Source organism: Neophocaena asiaeorientalis, unplaced genomic scaffold (assembly GCF_003031525.2).
Source record: "Neophocaena asiaeorientalis asiaeorientalis breed wild unplaced genomic scaffold, Neophocaena_asiaeorientalis_V1.1 scaffold599, whole genome shotgun sequence".
In the NCBI taxonomy this organism is placed as follows: Eukaryota; Metazoa; Chordata; class Mammalia; order Artiodactyla; family Phocoenidae; genus Neophocaena; species Neophocaena asiaeorientalis.
In genome coordinates this window covers 219,926-239,972 of record NW_020173499.1, presented here as the reverse complement: position 1 = coordinate 239,972, position 20,047 = coordinate 219,926, and the positions used below count along the sequence as shown (strand labels likewise).

Here is a 20,047-nt window from a genome sequence, read left to right as displayed (position 1 = left end):
AGCTGAGGGAAAGCAGCAAAAACAAACCAACCAGCCAAGAAGAAACGCTTCTTGACCTCCTTGCAATGGGTCAGAGTTTTAAAATATATAAAGGAGAAAATACGTTTTAAAAACCTTGAACTCTGCATTTTCTTGGGAAAATTTGCAAGGCTATTTCCTTTAAATAAATGGGACAAATGTTATTGTTTGACATGAGTCAACCAATTTATACAAGCCATCTAAGGAGCAGAGTTAGTACCAATCACTAATACAACAGAAATGGGTTATATTGCATACTCTCTAGTCTAATGACTCTCACTTCGTCAGGATATAGAGAAGTTAGTCTCTCTCACTCTGAAAAAGGGATAGTAAGTGGAGCTGAGACTATCTTTTAGACACATTTCCTCTCCCTCTCAAATGACCATTTAAAAGCAAATCTTTAATTAAAACCACACATAGAGAAAATTTATGCCACTCACAGGAATTTATGGTTCCATTAAATAAGACTATAGCAATCTGAATTGTCTATTTAGAGCTGCAGTTCCATCCAAGATTTATGCTAATTAAGTTTTTTTTTCTTACATCAAAAACAAGACTCCTACAAAAGAAAAAAATAATCACTCAGGGGAAAAAAATTTAAAGCTTTCCAAAAGAAGTACATTTTATTTACATTTGGAAATGAGTAAGGCAGCTGTTATCCCTTTACAGTGATAGATGCCACAGAATGTGCTAATCTACACAGGCTCCTCCTTACACAACACACTGCATTACATTGAGAGATTTGATACATGAAGCTTTCTCCCAAAGGCACAGACAGGCGCACGATATTTACTTTGGCCAGGAGACTCACGGTTTTACTTGAGAGGAGCCTATGTTAACGACAGGTGCACTTAGTGGCTATCATATCTTCATATTCTTTATAAGCGATTGAGCCATCAGGCTCAATTGCCAAAACACTCAAAGGGCTGTACTTGGCAGGTACACAGGATGGTCTCGGCACTGAGGAATCGAGCTTCTCATGGATGATGTTCTGCACCATGGTGTGAACCGGAGAGCCATACCGATGTCCGACCGCCCTGGGACAGTCCCCTTTACAGTATCGAGGGTTGTATTTGTGTGGAGCCACAATCCAGTTGTCCCACTTCAGCTGACTAAAGCTGAGTCTAAAGTCATGGAGCTCACACTCATTTTGGGGAAAAAGAAACTGTTTGAAGTATTCACTCAGATTGAATGAAGCTGGAACCAGAGGCTTCTTCAATTCAGAGCTGACAGTTTCCTGATCTCTCCGGTGACGGGACGATCTTACACCCTCAGCAGCCTCTTCTCCCATGGGATAGGCAGACAGCTCTCTCTTCTGGTCAGGACCCTGTGAAGGCCTCTTTTTATAGTGGAGGGAATACCACCTGTGATAAGCCGGAGCACTTGTGTCATTCAGATATAAAAGCAGTGAGGGGGCTACCAGAAGAGTCATGTTAAGTGGACCGTCCTGCGCTGAAGGATGCTGCAGCTGGTCTTTCACACACGTAACGTTTACAGACATGTGAATACTCCTCTTGTTGGAGGCCACTAGAGGCTGAAGGAGAGCCGTCACATCAATCTCAATCCATCTGTATTTCTTTCTAAGTTCAAACTGTGAGTGAAAGGTAAATGAGTATGGAACTCTTGGGAGAGTCTTGCTAGAAAACTCTGGCTCTTTTATCACCAGGTTGCACACACATTTAACAGGAGAGGGAAAAGAAACGGAGTTGTTGAAAGTGTATAGCAAGACTGACTTGAGTAAATGTTCAACAGCAGTAACACGATCCAGGTTAAACAGCAGGTCCACTGATGACGGGAGGGTACCTGAGGAGAAAAACACGCCACCAGTAATGCTCAATACAAATCGAAAGGAACGCAAAGTCAGATCAAGGAATTAGCACCTCAGAATGTGCTTCCACCCTTCTTTTCCCACTTTCTCAAGTCTCAAAACAAAAGTTGGGGTGGGATGGGGGTTATAAAAAAAAAAAAGCAGGTAACCAGTACCATAACTAAGTCCCAGCACTTACAGCTGGATACTTAATCACCAGCAATTCAGAACAGCTCTGGTGGTGAATTAAAACGGGGACTCACTACATTCTGAAGTTTCAGAATCTTAATAATTTGCTTCAAACATAGAGGAAGCTAAGGAGGAGAGCAGTATTTTTCTCTTGAAGAGTCTCTAAGGGGAAAAATGTAATAAAGACACTTGCCAGGCTTGTTAAGAAAACATTCAAGTTCTTATGGACAGAATCAATAAAGAAAACATAATTGTCTAAGTTAATTTGGAACACTTGAGACCGACAACAAATGGAGGCTCTAAACCCACTATAACAAAACAGGACATCAAGGAAGGAGGAAAGGTTTTAAATAGCCACAAAGGACCTGCTGAGTTAGAAGGGTTTTCTGTAAGTTATGAGCTAGTGAATATAGATTCTGTTTTTTAATAGTGCTGTTCCATTCTCTCTCACACACAAAATTGTTGACTAATGCTTTGTTCTTATAAGAATCTACTGTTCCACATAGGTACTTAAGCTTTCCTCTCACAGAAAGCAACAAACATGGGGAAATATCCTGTTTCATAAAACACACCAACAACTGAAAGAGATTCTTTAGGCACATATCCAGGCCAGAATTGGTAGAATGAGAAGAATATGCAACTGGAAGTCAAAATACCTCTTTTCCAGTCTTGATTTTGTGACCTTGGACAAGGTGCTAACCTCCAGCAGCACTTTCCCAGCCTTTAGGGCCATTAAGTCTCTTCTATCATATTAGCGCAGCTTAACCCATGAGAGCATTAGGAAGAAACAAGATCAAGTACCAGATTTGTCTGGAATTTGATATTGAGTATCATGCAAAGTAAAATGTAAGTCAAGGAGCAAGGGCCAGATCTTTTCTGTAACTGAAATGCAGAAGGTCTATCTTCTTCCCTCCACACATTAACCAGTCTGCTCCTACACACCTGTCACCTGGTCCCCAGGAGCCTGCTTGTGCTGGGTACAGGGGGTGAAGAGCCGAACAGTGTTGTAGAGGTGACTTCTGTTGGATTTCGGGATCCCCTCCTTGGTAGCACATGCCTTATAGAGCCTCTTCATGTAGTGCAAAGCTCTGTCATCTGGCTGCAGCCTGGGGGTCTCCGTTTGCGCATCGTACAGAACCTTAAAGAGAGGGGAAAGGAGGCCAGGTCCGTGTCTCCCATCTAGAGGCTGCAGAGAGGACGGAGTCTCAGCCTCAGTTTCCAATGGAGCACCAGCTGCAACCTGAGCTTCTCCCCTAGAAGCCTGAGAACCAAGGCTAATAGGAAAACAGAGCCAGGCAAAGCAGCAAAAACAAAGGAAGAACTTGCTGGGAAGTGCCATGGCTTGGAAGAATTAGCAAGAAACACGTTTCCCCATACCAGTCTTCTTCCTAAAAGCCAGGAAGAGCCTCTGTTGGTCTCTTAAATAAATTTTAGGTGTGTGCGTGGGCTAGGTTCACTTCTGTAATCAGACATCAAGGATGCCTAGCTGAAGGTAATTTTATCAGCTGTATGTCAAACAGCTATTTATCCAATTTCTCCTAATTAGATACAGATTTACTTGGTTATGTAGCTTTCCTTTTCCTTTTCCCTGGCATTTATTTAAAATCGCTTAAGTTAATGGACTAGTTATGTAGCTGAAAGGCTAAGAGGAATTGAGGAAGGATCTTAAAATAAAACCACCCATTTTCTGAGAGAGATTAGCATTCTTAAAGTGTTCCTTAGGTGCTTGCTGAAACTTCCAAGGGACATGGAAAGGCTAACTAATTATTCATGATGATACACAGATCTGTTGGTATGCAACTTATGGTATTCGGTTTACTCTCCCTCTCTATTCTCATCACCTCTCCCACTTCCAGGTGCTTAGAATAATTTACTGCATGTTGATTTGGAGGGTGAGAGAAAGTCACAATTGGCAACGAAATTCCAGAGAGCACAGAACTATTAAGTTGCCTAGTTCTCTCAGGTAGCTTAGTAAGGATATGTACTTGGAATACTGCAATATGCTTTTAAAAAGGAGGACATCGCCTTTAATCCTGACTCATTTTTAAATATAATTATCTTGATGCCTTTACTTTGGTCTGCACATTCATCTGTACATACTTTAGTTGAAAGGTTTAGAGGTGTTTTCAGGTGCTAGAAAATAATTGAAAGTTTTATTTTTTATTAATCACTCTAATGGTGGTAGAATTTGCTAGGATATTTTTGTTCTTAACTGTTATAAGTATTTATGTTCTTGCCTCTGAGCTAAAATCAGGCTAGAGATTGTTTTAGAAAAAATGAGATGCGTGCACAATGAAGAGCTGAATATACTCATGGTATAAGATACAGACCAGTCTATGCAGTACCCAGGCTGATAAAACCGAGGTATATTTGTAAATATTTTTAAAATAAATTTATTTATTATTTATTTTTGGCTGCATTGGGTCTTCATCGCTGCACACGAGCTTTCTCTAGTTGCCGTGAGCGGGGGCTGCTTTTCCTTGTGGTGCACTGGCTTCTCATTGCGGTGGCTTCTCTTGTTGCGGAGCACGGGCTCTAGGCATGCCGGCTTCAGTAGTTGTGGCACGTGGGGTCAGTAGTTGTGGCTCGCTGACTCTAGAGCTCAGGCTCAGTAGTTGTGACACATGGGCTTAGTTACTCCACGGCATGTGGGATCTTCCTGGACCAGGGCTCGAACCCATGTCCCCTGCATTGGCAGGTGGATTCTTAGCCACTGCGCCACCAGGGAAGTCCCTATTTGTAAATTTTAAGTTCATTGCCTGCCAAGGCTACCTGGCCCGTGGCTGGTAAGCAGGGTTATAAAACACAGGCAAACTGTTGAATGAGAACTTAGTCCTAGATTACACATGGCCAGCAATGCCATGAACAAAACATTTACAGACATGCTGCATCAAGTAGAAAAGTCAGTCAGCTGTATGGGACAGCGGCATCCTTAAGCAGACAGCACTTTTCCGAAAATGGAATCGCTCCCCTCCTGGGAAGTGGAGTGAACTGTGGGCAACGTGACATCCCGCCCGCGGCAGAACCCTGTCCGAGAGAAGCCGGCTGCTGTGGAGGTCGCCTCTTTCTTCCCTCCTACCACCACTAACAGCTGTTCAGCAGTTGCTGGACTATTACTTGAGGGCTCCTGTGGCTAAATTTGAGGAAACATTTTTATTCTCTCTTGGGAAAGTCTACACCCTGCCAGTGGATTCTAATCCGGTGGGTGCCAAGAGAAGTCCCAGATCCGTGTCCCTGATTCGGGGCCTGAGGTCGCTGAGAGCTTGAACATAACCGATTCCTGTTCCAGCTACTGGACAAAACCCTACAAAACCTCGCGTCGGCTGCCGGGCGGCGGCCTCAGGGGCGCTCTCCACCGCGGGAGAACACCTGACCCTAAGCGCGCGGCCAGCGAGGCCCTCGAGGCCGGCGGGGCCCTGGCTCTTCAACTCTTAGTCCGTGCGGCTCCCGGGAAAGGCGGGAACCGAGGAGAAGCCTGAGAGGCTCGAGAGGGTGCCGCCGGGCCCCGGAGCCCACTCAGTCGCACTTGGCCCCACCCCCAAGCAGGCACCACCCACCTCACGTCACTCGGCCGGGGCGCTCCTCTCCCGCCCGGTGAGGATGGCGCCTTCCTCCGGAGACAGCCGAGAAGTGGTCCTCCCGGAAGTGACCTCACTGCCTCCTAGCGCGGCGTCCGATCCTACCGGAAGTGGTGGACGGAAGCCGGTGGATTCCGCGCTGCGGAGGGCGAGGTGACCTCGGTGCGGGAGTGGGGTCCGGTAGTGCGGTCTCGGTGGCCCGGGGGGGTGGGGGCGCCGTCTAGGCTGGGAGGGATGAGGAGCGCCGGGGAGCGCCTCGGGTTGGGGGCGGCATGTCCGCGGCCTGAGCCCAGCGCCTTTCCACCTTCCGTCCTGCAGGCGCCACCGCGACCATGGGCCGCGAGTTTGGGCATCTGATGCGGATGCGGCATGTAATCACCTACAGCTTGTCGCCCTTCGAGCAGCGCGCCTTCCCGCACTACTTCAGCAAGGGCATCCCCAACATGCTGCGCCGCACTCGGGCGTGCATCCTTCGCGTCGCGCCGCGTGAGTGCTCTGGCCGGGCGGGGGGCTGGACTCCCATCCACAATGGGCACTGCGGGTCCCTCACTGAGCACTCTGCAGCTCGCCATACACACGTTTTCTCATTGAATAGTCCTGAATGACGCTGAACTGGTCATATCCTCCCCATCTTATAGATGAGGGAGGTGAGTCATAGAGAACTTAAATGACAGGCCCAAGGTCACTTGTGTGACTCCAGCGTCTCCCTCTGAGGTCATCTTTACCCACTTCTTAGCGATGAACTGTTTTGTGTTAAAGGTGCAGCAGATAGTGATGATAGTTGCACAACATTGTGACTTTGCTAAAAACCACAGAAGTGTACGTTTCAAAATGGTTAAATGATGAAGTGTATGTTATGTGAATTTGATCTTAGTTATCTCATTAAAATATTTTAAAATGTGCAACAGGGGAGCGGTAAGGGAAGAGCTGGTCACAAATTTTCCTGGGTAAACCCCTTTCTTTTACACACCTGTAAAAATGGGTTTGTAATGTAACTTTTCTTGATCGTCTCGTTTAAGAGTGGTTTCTTAAAAACTAGAGACAGGAAGGCAGAATATGTTGTGAGTCAGAAAAGAGGACTGAGATCCATGTGTCTTGTAAGTGCTCACTGCTTATTTTCATTTATTATTTTTATAGCATTCGTAGTGTTTTATCTTGTCTACACATGGGGAACACAGGAGTTTGAGAAATCCAAGAGGAAGAATCCAGCGGCCTATGAAAATGACAAATGAGCAACTCATCTGGATAATAGTTCCTTGTCTCTGAAAGACCCTTCTCTGGGAGAGGAGTCTACATTGCAGTGTCTTGAAGACACAATAAACTTATTGTAGGCTGCACTGTTATGATATTGCGTTTTGTGTGAGCAGAGTCCTTGGATGTGACTGCTACTTTTCAAGTTCATGAATTCCCCTCCCCAGCATGAGTCCTGAACGGTTTTGGCTAGTCTGAGTTTGGTGAAGGATTATGGCTCGCTTCTTGTTCCATAACCCACAAGAATGTAGCTGCAGCTACTCCTGTAGCTGAACAGTTGTAGATGGCATCGACTGTGGGTAATGTTGGCTCCCTGCCCACTATTTCCATACTGACAATAAAATCTAGTAGTTACAGTATGTCAGGTACTCTTCTTAGCCCTTTACACAAAAAAGTTCTTTTAAACCTCACAACTACCTTTGGTTTTTCGGGTTTTTTTTTCCTTCAAAACTACCTTTGAAGTATCACTATTACACTCATTTTGCAGATGAGGACACAGGCACAGAGAGGTTAAGTAATTTGCCTCAAATTATACAGCTAGTGAATGGTAGAGCACCAAAGTTTGTGCTCTTAGAGCTGTGCTGTACCACATGATAGGAAGTCAGCTATGAAGGGGAAGGGTGAGGTGACCCCTTTGCCTCTAGAGCTGGGGTCAGCAAGCTGGCTGTGTTTGTACCAGGTTGCTAACAGTGCTTTTTAGCTGTGTATGGAAGGAGATTTCCTGCTGGTCCAGAGCAGCAACCTTCACAGGGCAGCCAGCATCTGGCCCAGGCTGTGTCTTTCCTTCTTATTCTAATGATTGTTCCTGCCTTTCAGGAACCAAAACTACCTCAAAACAAAACAAAAATCAGTAAGATGGCACTGATCGTGAGGCAGGAGAAGGAGGTACAGCTGAGACTTGGGCCCATAGCCTTTAACTGTTGCCTCCTCAATGTGTGATAAAGGCAAGAAACCCTCACTCCTTAGCTGTGAGCTTCGCATTCATCAAATAGATGTATTAAGACAAAGCCATAGGTCTGAGGTAACAGTGAAATGAGTGGCATGTAAGAGTCTGGCAGGGTGGTACAGGCTTATCAAAGGGCAGCGGTGTGATGAAAACTCTTGTCTCACCAAACATAGTCTAATTTTCCTGTTTGGCTTTTTGTCCAAGTTTATTCCCAGGGCTTGCTGCCTGATCTGCAACGTATATGGGTTATAGACTCCTTTGAGAATCTGGTGAAAGCTGTGGGCCTGAAGAAGGTGTAAATGCATCCTTAACCTGGCATAGTTTGAACAGGTTCACCGGCCAGGGGAGGATCGATCACTGCCTTGACAGGCCATTGATCTCTGTTTTTTTTTTCCCTCCAGTTTTAGCCCCAAGCTTCCTAGGGACTATGGCCACCCTTCTTTGTCCCATATCTTGGCTTCATTTTACCCTTAGGCTTTTATTCTGGTTCTTTTGAGCCCTTTGGAGATTATCAGCCCGAAATCAAACTTACCCTTTCTTAGCCCAGACCAGGCACTGAGCCTCTTGGTCTGAAACCTTTTATCCCAGGAGTGCTCTACGGAGAAGACTGTCCTGTAAGCCCTTGCACGTGCTAAGCTGCTGCGTTTGGATAAAATTGTTAAAGGCTGCTTTAAGCCTGTCCCTCACCAAGGGGCTTCCCTCTCTACGCTTGGAGACCCAGAGCTCTGTATAGCAGGGTCCTGCGGGGGTGGTGTGGGGCTGGTGGATGGTGTGGAATGTGAGTTATAGCTCAGTGCTCCTCCTGTACATGATATGTATGGGATCTGGGATCATTTTATGGTTTATTCTATCTGTAGAAATCCATAAAGAAAAGGAAAATGGGTGAAGTCTCTTAATGAGGGATCACTGTTGTGGGCCTCTGTGCCTATAACCCACCCACCAGGAGCCTCCAGCCAGGGTGTGGCTCCTTCATCTGCTGCTGGGGCACAATCCCGTGTTCATTTACCCCTTCTTTTCCCCAGCAGTGCACCTGCTCCCACAAGGGCTTTTATCTCTGCAGAATGCGGCAAAGGGGATTCTTCCATTGGCCAACAGAGTCCCAGAGATGCAGGCCCAGAAGTCCGTGCCAGTTCTAGCCAGCAATTGAGCAAATACACTTTGACCCTTTGTTGAAGTTTTACCTGGAAAAGTCTGTCCATTTCAGAGGCTTTCATTTTTCATTAGGCATCTCCTGCTCAGGGGCAGCAAAAGTTTCCAATTACTGTCAAGCCCTTCATGATTTCCCCTCTACCTGGAATGTGTTTCAGATAGCTGCTCATGTAGCTACACACTCTGTCTCCCATTTCACCCTAGGCACTTAACCTCAGAAACACTTGTATTGTTGTATTCAGAGTTTCCAAGCTGTAAGCTATCGAACATGCTTCAGTCTCACTTTCTTCTTCTAAATTAATCATTTGAACCCCCAAATGTCAGTGCCTGAGGGGCCTCAGAGATATGCTCCCATCTCATTGACAGAACAAGGAACTAAAGCCCAAAGAGGGGCAGGGCTGGCATCTGGTCAGCTCCCCTACCTGGGCCCCCGGCTCCTGCCTCCCAGCCAAGCATTTCTCCTTATGGCTGCCTTGACCTTTCTGCTGGAGGAAGGAACATGTACTTTGGGTTGATTCATTCAGCAAAATACTTGATTGTAGAGCACCCCTAGACTTTTACAATTTTTATTTTTTAATGTCAGGAATAGGCCACAGCTACTCAAGGGATGTGGGATGGCTGTGGACAACTTCTGTCACTTCAGTTTAATGCTGTTTGGATGCTGCTTTGTTTTTAAAAAGTTTGATTTTGCTCCATATTTAAATAAAACAACTACAGAGTTTGTAGACACATGAAATACTCTCCCTCACAGTGATTCCTTGCACAGGCAGTAACTAATGCATCTTTTCTTTTGGGAGGAGGGATGGCATACAAGATAGAGGCTTAAGGGACTTCCCGGACGGTCCAGTCGTTGAGACTCTGCGCTTCTACCGCAGGGGGCGCGAGTTCCATCCCTGGTCGAGGAACTAAGATCCTGCATACCTTGTGGTGAGGCCAAAAAAAAACAGAGAGGCTTGAGCTACAAAGGCTTCTGCAGTGTTGTCACACCGATGATGATGATGATGAATAGTCCTTCTCCCCGCGCACAGAGGGGGCCCAGAGCCTCAGGCCCTTATCCTTGGCTGTCGTATTGGCTTTATAAGTTAATACAAAAGGCTACTTTGATTTTCCTTGAAATACAGGAAGGCAGAAATGGAGGATTAGGAGAAAGTATCCGTCTTTGGAATCAGCACTTTCCAAATCCCATTTGGCACATCCGTCTATGCTCGTTAACGGGAGGCTGGAACTCAGTCCACAGATCCAACTGGCTCTAGGATATCACGCTGTTCAGTTTTTCACTTACTTAATCAGATTTGTGTTCTTACCCAGTGTTCACTAGGTCACCACACAGCCTCTTCCCCACCCCACAAAAGTTCTAGCTAAGCCCCTACTTGGGGTCATTCTGTATCAAAGCTCAGGAGTAAAGGGAAGGAACAGCTAACTAGTCTCAAAATTGCAGGATTGCTTAGGTGAGTTTGGCATAGTTCTGCTTCTCAATGTTCCTTAAGTGCAAGCAGTCGTATCTCCCTCCAGGCCTTGCCTGGTCCTGAGAGGACTGGAACCAAGCAGACAGATCTGTGGAGTCACAACTCGCCCAATCCCAGCTCTGAGGCCCACCATACCACCCTCTTCTCCCTTGGCAAGAGGATTCGTGACTGTTCTGTTCCACCTTCAGCTGTGCCACATCTCCTCCACTTTTCCTTGGGAACAGGCAGGCCCTCACCACATATCCAACCTGTGAAGATGAGAAGGGCTTTGGGAAGAGGTAACAGCCAGGTGTTCAGGGGGACACAAGGCTGAAGAAAAATCTTGCTGCATTTGTCTTCTTGGCTTTTCCTTCCAGGTCATAGGAAAATCTGAAGTCCTATTTATCTTACTCAGAATTCACACCTTTCCGCACAAATTTATTAAAATGTCTATGTCATTTAATGTGTACCCATAACTACTCATAGTTTAGGTACATGCTCTTTTTTGGTCTAGAAACTTGTGTTGGTTCCTACTTAAGGTGACAATATTTTGCGCTTTGGAGAGATCTCAGCCCTATGCCTGCTTCCCTGAGGCTGCTGGAAGGATGTGCTCTGTAAAAGGCCCAGTCAGCTACTGGCAAGAAAGCTAGTAATTCAAGGTTGACAACGTTTATCACCACCATCAAGCTCTCTCACTGATTTAGGGGCCCCTGCTATCTCCTCATTCACATTTTAAAAAAGGAAACAAAGTCAACCTATACTTATTCATTCAATTCACCCATGATTGAAACACCACCAGTCAGTCCTGATTGTCCTTCCCCTGGGAGATGGCAGGTAGGCCAGACTTTGAACTTTCTGCAGCTGGGTTTCCATTCTTTACAGAGATGATGTGGAACAAATAATTAGGGTGATAGTCCATCTATACAAATGGGGATCTGGGGCACTTGTAGACCATGCTTGCTGAAGTATCCTCCCACAGATGGGAGATAAGGGCCTTATCCAATTGCCTGTAACAAAATAGGTCAGCGCTTCTTTCCTAGACAAGGCTGAAAGGGATCAACACTATTTCTGAAGACCTCATTATTAGAATTCTGTTTTGACTAAAGTGATCTCACTAAGCTATTTTGGAATCAAAACGTGGCCAGGTGTCTGGTCTCCCTCAGTGGCTTCACGTGGCTTTTCAAAGGGGAGGAGGTAGTGCTGACTTTTGGCAAAATGGGTGAAAAGGTCCACGCCAGCAACACGATCACTCAAAGTCCAGATGAGGGATCAGTAAATACTACATGCCTGAAAGGCAGGCCTTGAGCACATTCCTCTCTGGTAGACATTAACTTATTAAAGTGACCCTGACTGCAAATATAAACTTTGCCCCCATCTCACTTGGCAACCATAGAAGAGGCAGATCTACCTATAAAAGGGAGTGGGAACTGTCCCCAGCCTTCATGATCCAATATCCCATCTACTGAGATGTGGCACCTCAAACTCTTTGCAGTACTCCTGGTCTGCCTGTTGCTGTTAGGCCAGGTAAGAAGAGAAGGATACCTACGTGGGTGGGTGGGGATGGTAGTGGTGGTGGAAGAATTGTAAGCAGACCTTGAGCACCAGACTCAGTCCTGAGGAATGGACCCTCTGCTCTGAGTCTACAGCATCTGTGGGGGGCAGGGGGGAATCATTATTCCAAGTTGTACAGCAAGGCTTCAACTCTTCCATACCTGAGGTGACTCTGTCTTTGTCCTACAGGTATATGGCTCCCCAATACCAGAACTGAGTTCAGAAAAGAGAAGGCTGAGGAGAATGACCCCATTTTGGAGAGGGGTTTCCCTCAGGCCCATTGGAGCCTCCTGTTGGGATGATTCTGAATGTATCACAAGGCTATGCAGGTACTCCACAAACCTGGGCCCAAGAGGCCTGGGAAACTGCGCAAAGGAGAGATCAGCACACACACAGACCTAAAAATAAAATTGGGGTGGAAGAGTGCCTGGGTTGAGGTGGGAGCTCCACAGGGGAGAATCCCTCAAGAGTTAAAAGCCAAGAACGGCTCCACACAGGTACCATGAAAGAGTAGTTCCTTTCCTTCCTTCGCTCTACCCTGAGATTGGATATCAAGCAGAGGAAGGAAATGCAGTAGACGTGGCTCTGGGCACTGCTAGACCTCTGTCTTAAAAATCATCTTTTCTTCTCCCTTAGAAAAAGACGCTGTTCCCTAAATGTGGCCCAGGAATGATGTATATACACCAGGGGAAAAGAGGACAGCACTTACCTACAACAATGCTCCGTTCTATGGAATATTGATTAACTGCATTTGGTTGGAGGCACTTAAGTGAAGCAATGTTGTGTTTTTAGATTGTTTAAAGACAGGTGTATGCTTTAAATTGGTCTCCGTTTCTTCTTGCAATGTTGATATGCAGATAAGCGTAACTAAACTTGTCAACTTAAGAGTTTATTTTTCTATGTATACTATAAAATGTCTCAAACTGAAATTCTGGCAGCCTGGAATTCATGCTTTTGAGGGGAAGAAGGATTTATTTTGTATACTATAGAAAACCCAGCAAGGCCTAATAATGTGTTAACTTCTCAATCCGGAAAGCGCAGTGAGAGTTAACATTTCTTGAAGAAATAAAGAACACAATGGCAGGCTAAAGGCAAAAGTTTACTAATAGCTAGAGATTAAACCTTGGCAAGTTCATAAACTACGGCCCTGGATCCTAACCCTTCACTCCATGTAAAGAACATTTCAGTGAGGCGTCAAAAGACAGGCGATATTGGCACTCAGTACCTGACGATGTGCCCTAGTTTGTCTATGAACAGAGAACTGGAAGAAAATGAAACAATAAAAGCCCAAGCCATGAAGAATAACAAAAAGGATGTGTATGAGATTTCTGTTGGAGCAGGGTGAATTCTGATCTATGCAGAAGGACCCATGGCCAGCCAGTTCAGAATTTCTATAATCAGAAATTAACACCTGGACTGATGGGACCAGACGGCAGGCGGACTCTCAACCACTGCGCCACCAGGGAAGCCCGGGACCAGACTTTTAAAGAAGAGTAGCACTGGACCCTAAAATACAAAACAGAAATTACACGAAAAGGGCAAAGTAGGAGTTGAAGAAGTGTAGAGAGCAGTGTTTATAAACTTTAATACAGAAAATCTATTTGATATTTATTAAACTTCGTTTCTCCAGCTATGGTTTGGCATTATACAAAGCATCTTAATGACACAGTAGAGTTAAAAAGATCTTTACAAATTGAAATGTGATACCCTTGTCTCCAAATATTTTAATTGCCATAAATTTGTTTAAAAATACACATTAAACGCATGTTTGACACTCTAAACTTTCTATAATCTCAATACCACAAAATACATATAATATACTATACAGATGTGGAAAAATCTAGTTAGTATATAATACTTTGCTCACCATTAACAGCTTTGTTATGTGAAATGCACATACTGACTTAGAAATCCTAGCTTTTGAGCCCCAAAGTACCTCTGAAATTTTAATGTATTACAACAAATAAAAATCACAGTATATAATTGAAATTTTGGTTGAAAATGTCAGATGCCTAAATATTTTGGATAAAAGAAATGTAAAACAAAGATTTGGATCATGTACAAAACAAAGGCATTCTATCAGACACTAACAGTACCTTTCTGCAGAATCAACAAGGCTTTTATCAGCGGCATTACCTCCCCTCCAAAACCCTCCCCAAATATCAAACCATTATTCACCAAATAATTTTAATTTCAAATAAAAGGATTTTCAATAAATATATAAGTATTTCCATCCTCCATATACAAAATTTCTTAAAACCATTCAAAACGGAGGCTAGATAGAAATTTTCATAACTGTGCTTACCAACCCTACATCTGGTCCTCAAGGGTGATGCCTTTTCAGGCACCACCACCTGGGCCAGCTCTGTTGGTGAGCCCCGTCCCGTCCCGCCCCGCCCCGACCCCAGTACTGCTGAATGCTCATGTCAATGATTTGCCAGGTGTGTGCATAAAGTTGTAAAATGGGGACACTTCTTGAACAGCAACAACAAACTCAACAGTATGGATAATCATGGCATTGATTTGAAAGGCAGCATTTCCAAATAGATATTTTCCAGAGAGGAACACAGCAGGTAGAAAATTCCAATGGATAAAACCTGAAAAGAAACCCTATGTGGAAGCAGTAAGAGGTCAAAACTGAATATTACTAGAATTTCTGGGTGAGAGCTTTTTTCCCCATGCTCATTTAGAGAGCTTTTTAGCTGTTTCTTTTTAAAAATGGGAATTTATGCTTAGCCAAGCAATGTTGGCAAGGAGAGGTCCAAGCTGACATTCCTGAAAGTCAACTTCATTATATGACAATTACTTAGGTTGCTATTTTAGGTTGCTTAAAGATTATAAGACTTGGTTTAGACTTAACTCTAATGCCTTATTCTGTGACCAAATTCTATCAAACAGAAGAGACTGAGATATTCTTTCCATTCGCTTTTCTGGAGACTGTAAGTTCTTTTTAATTAACCATATGGTTCGAGTAAATAGAATCTGTATCTGCTTTACCAACTGTTAATAACTTACTTCCTATCACTTGCCAGCTTAGTTACAGGGTCTAGGGGTCTAAAATGAATTTCTCTATTAGTGAATATGTGAAAGATATGCTCACAAACATGAACAATTTGGCCTCTTGTCACTACATATTCTAAGTCATTCAATACTTATCTCTTCTATTTATTTTACTGAATAGCAACCTTAGATGTGCAATATTATTATTGGAAAAAAGTTTGCCTCGCCAACACATAGATAGATACATGATATTGAAATGAAATCTGTGTTCCACATAATTAGGGAATATGACTTCTAGGAATCTATATGGATTTGAAATGTTTTGCTTCCCAATTTATTTAGGAAAAATAAAAAATCATCACAATCTGCCTAAAGCATCATTCCCAGTAGATGTTCGTGGGACCCAGAGGCAAACTTCTATAATTCAAAATACATTATGAGGCCCTTTTGTTCAATTAGCAACTGGAAAATTAAAATCCTTCCCACCCTGTAAGAGCCCTATTATACTACGGAAGGGCTCAAATATATTTTAAAAGTTAATTTACTACAAATCATAGTAATTAAGCTTTAACAATCTAAAAGGAATATACATTGCACCCTTGAACATTAATATTCAAGGTGTCAACAAGAAAGTGTCTTAGATCAATTTAATAAATAATGTGGAAATAGTTGCACTAAGCTAAAATACTAAACACACACATTTTTGACAAACTAACTTCATGTTTTCATACATACATACATACATATATATAAAGTGTGTATGTGTACATAATTTTAAAATCCAAAGTCACATACCCTCACACTTGTAAGAGTGCACAGCGTACCTCTCCCCTACACAACTAGGCATCACTGACTGGAGCGATCACGGGCTGTGCTGAAACTCCGCAGAGTGCTGCTGGCCTCCAGAGCCAGAGATTTCACTTAGAACAGGTGTGTTTTGTAGGCTCTTGCTTCACAATGCAAGCTTATTCAATAAGGTAATTTCTCGAAGTTACTGTCATTAAATATAAAAATGATGCTGTCTGATCTAGCTGATTAAACCTTTCCTTAATGAAAAGAAACAAACAATTAAAAAACAACAACAGCAGCGAACCTAATAAAGCCGTAAGTGTGTCGCTCAAAGTGCAACCCAGATGCCTGTGGATCCACCAGCATGAGAGCCCCACAGAGCACAGGCATGTGTGGGCACGTGCACACATTTCTCTAGACAGCTTTTACATTGGAGAGTTAAACTAGTGATGCTCAACCTTCTCTACTCTTCAGCAACTACAGCTGTAAATTTATCTGAAGTACTCATTGCTTATAAAGTCAGTTCTTAACTACTTGCCCAGAAAAAGGTGGCACTGAGGCAAGAAATGGGCTGAATGCTCCCCAGCCAGACTGGACCTGGGCTGGACTGAGGAAGCCTGAATCACCTGGAGGGGAGTGCTCCCCACAGGCCAGCCTAGGCCGGGCAAGACTATACCATGTGACAACTTCATCCACCATAATATGTTCGTTGGTTGCCTGTAAAGAGTCCAGTGGGATAGGCTACTGCCTCCTGGCATACAAGTGTGGTCTTAGAGCAGTCAACAGAGTAATTTTTTAAATAGCTGCTATTTTTATAATTAACTATATTAAATACAAGTCTCAGACTAAGTAAGTTTTTAGCTATTTGTCAAAATCAGTTGTAAATAGTTAGAGAACACTGAAGACACCTACTGAGGAAGAAGGAATGGTCGCCTGTGAAGGAGTGCAAAGTATGTGCTGGAACAGATGAAGACAGACAGAACTTCTGAGGAGATGGACACAGAGGAGAGGGAGTGGTGTTTCCAGAGACTATTACACTGAAAATTCAATTATTTAGAAAAGGATTTTGATCCATTGCCCATTACCACCTGGTGGGAAAAACCCTCAACAATGAAAAGCTTGTAAAAATTCATTTTCCAAGAATTAACACAGTTTTAGAGAGAGAGTACTTTACCACAGCACCAAAAAACATGCAGGAAATTCTGCTTTAACAAATTATCACTGTGATCTGGGAAATGCTCCTGCTACCTCTCAGGACCCACAAGAGACTAGAACACACTGGAACTCAGAAGTGCCCCACTGGCTGCTGTTGCTGGAAGTCTAAAAGCTCAGAGGATACTTTTTCCATTTCTAAGATATCATGGAAAATTAAGGAATCAGAGTCAGAGAAATCAGAGAACAGGACGAACATCTACTTGATTAACTGTGGCAAGTTTCTTACTGAATAACGATCACTGAGAAGCTGTCCTCTTAAGGAAAACTGTTCCTAAAACACACTAAGATTAAGTTAGCAAGGTATCAGAGGCAATTTCTCCAAGGGAAAATTGTTAAATTCAGCATAATTTGGAGATCTGAATCTTCAGTGATATGCAAAAACAACTTGAGGTACAAAACCATTAAGAAGCTCTATAGAGGCCACAGGACAATGAAAGTTCACTAGCCTCATAAGTAAGTGTAGACTCAGATGCAGAGGAGTCATTATACCACTGGGCTTGGAGATTTTCTATCCCTTCTTTCCCATTTCAAGCCTTAGCAATCATCTATAAACAGCAGGGCAATCCTTTTTTCTGATTGGATGGATTCATTTTTGAAATTGGGAGAAGGACAAACTATTTTTTGAAGCAGCATTACCCAACAGGTTAGACTAAGTCATGTACCAAAGCATTAGCTTTTCTGAAAGAATTAATCTTTATGTGACCCTAAAGGACGATTGAAAAGGAAAGAGAATTTAACATTATTACTACAGAATACCAACCATATGGGTGATCTGCAACTAGTGTAAAACTTCATCTGTAAACAATCCATAGACCCTTCATTTAAAGGTAAGATTTAAGGCACACCAGACATGATAGGGGCACTAAAAACAGAAGATAGAAGGTGTATTTCTCACTTTTGACTCCTATATGCACCTTATAGGGAAAGGTACTTTGATACACAACTCTTACAGAGCTGGCTTCTCAAGCTCTACCCCTGCTTCCCCCTCCCCTTCCCAAGAGAATTCATACTGAACCAAGTTAGGTACTTTTCTAGTGTGAATTTTCTGATCCCATCAGAAACATACATCATTGATGAGGGCCTTCATAATACAAAGGTAGTAAACACAAGACAGGTTTAAAAGAAGAAACTGATCATCTCTACATCAGGCATTAGAGCTCTAAGTTGTATAGCAAAAGCACACACACCAAAGCTCCAGCCCATTCCTACATCAGTCACTGAATGCTCCTATCAGAGCATCACAATCTAGTGTGGGAAAAAAATTTTAAATTAGAATTCTGAAGAGAGATTTTACCCTACAAACATCATCAATGCAAGAGATATAGGCAGCAACGCTCAGGAGTTAGATCATCCTTTGTTCAACAGTAACTTATTCTGTTTCAGTGTCAAATTATTAGTAACAAAAAACCCCAAAAAACAAAAAACATGGTTTTAATAAAATCCATAAGGTTCAAGATTGTCCTTTTATGAAACCCTTCAAATGATATGCTTCTCCTAGAAAGTTTGCCTGCCCTCTTTTGTAATGCATTAAATGCAAGTTATAGTCACCTTGTGATTGCTATAGTGTTATTAACACATGTTCACAGTTCTTGAAATAATGCATACCAAATCACACATTTCCTTTTACATCCACGTAGAACACCATCTTCTCATATTTAAGTGATTTTTCATGTGTAGAAGAATATCCTTAATACTAAGTATAAATTCTGCAATAATAAAATTGTACTTAAGATCTGAAGTAATATCAGGTAGTAGGTGTAGAAAGAACATGTCCACATTCTAGATGAACCAACTCTTACTCTTAGAAGAGTTACCACAAAAAGACATTATTTTTAGGTAACAAAGCTCCCAAAGTATATAAATAAAAATGCCTACATTAAATTTACACAAAATATTCAACAGAGTAAATTCATAGGCAGAAATAACTAAGTTTTAAACTAGCCCCAATCTGGGCACTTAAAAGAATTAAAATAAATAGAATTTCAACTGATTAGTTATGAATTGCAACTGAAATTTCAATCTTATTACAGATCATTGAAACCAGCTTATCAACGTGCTGCAGATTTAAAAGCATTTAAATAATTTTTCATATTGGGAATATTGAAGGGGTCAAACTACATGATGGCTTTGGGTTATAAAAAACAACACATGAACCAGGGAGGAGAAAACCATTCCTCATTCTGAGTGTCGACTAGGTGGTATGTTATGGCAGTTTTCCTTCGTGATGTGACACAGTGTTGTGGAGAAAATCAGAGGCAACAAGAATGTGTTCAGTTCAGGATATCAACTTGGCATCCTGGCGAAGCCAGTGCAGTCCCTGCCGGGTATAACGAACTAGGTCTGTCATGATGCTTGCGTTAAAGATGAGAGGACCCATTACTTTATCCAGTTCAGCAAAGAATTCTAGAAAACCAAAAACACTTATTAAATGATGCACACTCTTTTGAATAAGTGCTTTATAAAGTTTTTAGTCTAGACTGTAAAATGCTATTCATATAAAGTAAAAAGCACTCCCTCCTGCACTAAAATAACTCTTCGTGTTTTAAAACAAATCATCCCATAGTCTGTCAAGTTATATATTTTCCCTAAGTCATGAAACATTTTTAAAAGACTATATGGTCAGGAATTAAGAGTTATACATATAAACAAAATGTCACTGATGGAAATTGCTAGTATGCAGCAAACATTATTAAAATGGAGACCTAATTCTACAATGTACTATGACTCAAAACATTCTGTGTACTGTTTTTGTATAAGAAGCAAGTGGTACAAAAAAGGAGGATGTTATCTGCATTTTTCCCGATAAGAGCCACTGTGAGGTTAGACAACCTTTCTGCTATAATCATATGTCATACAACTTTGATACATTAAATCTCATGTTTTAGACAGTAGTTTAAAAATGTAAGAGACAGAAATGAAAGGATTTTTCCTATGCGAACAAATACAGACTGATGTGCATGTAAGGCAGGGTGCAGAGAGGAGGAAGGAATGATAATATCCTGACATTTGATCCCAATGCAATTTTGGAAGAAGACGGATGTAGGACTCAGTAAGGAGAGTTTTTACATGTGCAGTGATGACAAAGACCTCGGTATACTTAAACAAGATA

At 42.7% G+C, this 20,047-nt stretch overlaps 4 protein-coding genes across 8 annotated transcripts in view; 2 read left to right on the top strand and 2 right to left on the bottom strand.

Moving 5' to 3' along the window:
- Window positions 1–448: 448 nt before the first annotated feature.
- Window positions 449–5,625, bottom strand: GDF9 (growth differentiation factor 9). 2 transcript variants are annotated; one of them, XM_024747622.1, is made up of 3 exons: window positions 5,572–5,625; window positions 2,957–3,152; window positions 449–1,821 (listed from the first exon to the last, which is right to left on the bottom strand). In XM_024747622.1, the coding sequence occupies exons 2-3, from the start codon at window positions 3,087–3,089 to the stop codon at window positions 854–856; spliced, it is 1,101 nt and encodes a 366-aa protein (XP_024603390.1). In that variant the 5' UTR covers window positions 3,090–3,152; window positions 5,572–5,625; the 3' UTR covers window positions 449–853. The 2 variants fall into 2 exon arrangements, with proteins under 2 accessions (XP_024603390.1, XP_024603389.1); XM_024747621.1 differs by lacking the exon at window positions 5,572–5,625 and having other exon boundaries at window positions 2,957–3,353.
- An 11-nt stretch (window positions 5,626–5,636) lies between these two features.
- Window positions 5,637–6,935, top strand: UQCRQ (ubiquinol-cytochrome c reductase complex III subunit VII). Of its 2 annotated transcripts, none has more exons than XM_024747624.1 (3): window positions 5,637–5,745; window positions 5,911–6,078; window positions 6,730–6,935. In XM_024747624.1, exons 2-3 carry the CDS (start codon window positions 5,925–5,927, stop codon window positions 6,822–6,824), a joined length of 249 nt encoding a protein of 82 aa, XP_024603392.1. In that variant the 5' UTR covers window positions 5,637–5,745; window positions 5,911–5,924; the 3' UTR covers window positions 6,825–6,935. The 2 variants fall into 2 exon arrangements, with proteins under 2 accessions (XP_024603392.1, XP_024603391.1); XM_024747623.1 differs by having other exon boundaries at window positions 5,649–5,754.
- Window positions 6,936–9,965: 3,030 nt separating this feature from the next.
- LEAP2 (liver enriched antimicrobial peptide 2) lies at window positions 9,966–12,879 on the top strand. Its single transcript, XM_024747625.1, has 3 exons — window positions 9,966–11,907; window positions 12,124–12,263; window positions 12,571–12,879. The coding sequence occupies exons 1-3, from the start codon at window positions 11,851–11,853 to the stop codon at window positions 12,605–12,607; spliced, it is 234 nt and encodes a 77-aa protein (XP_024603393.1). The 5' UTR covers window positions 9,966–11,850; the 3' UTR covers window positions 12,608–12,879.
- Window positions 12,880–13,495: 616 nt separating this feature from the next.
- The window catches only part of AFF4 (ALF transcription elongation factor 4), a 93,846-nt gene continuing 87,294 nt past the window's right edge, over window positions 13,496–20,047 (bottom strand). For all 3 annotated transcript variants that reach the window (XM_024747618.1, XM_024747617.1, XM_024747620.1), the window contains one exon: window positions 13,496–19,341. In XM_024747618.1, the coding sequence (XP_024603386.1) occupies window positions 19,214–19,341 (128 nt within the window). In that variant the 3' untranslated portion in view covers window positions 13,496–19,213. The remainder of the gene's footprint in view (window positions 19,342–20,047) is intronic.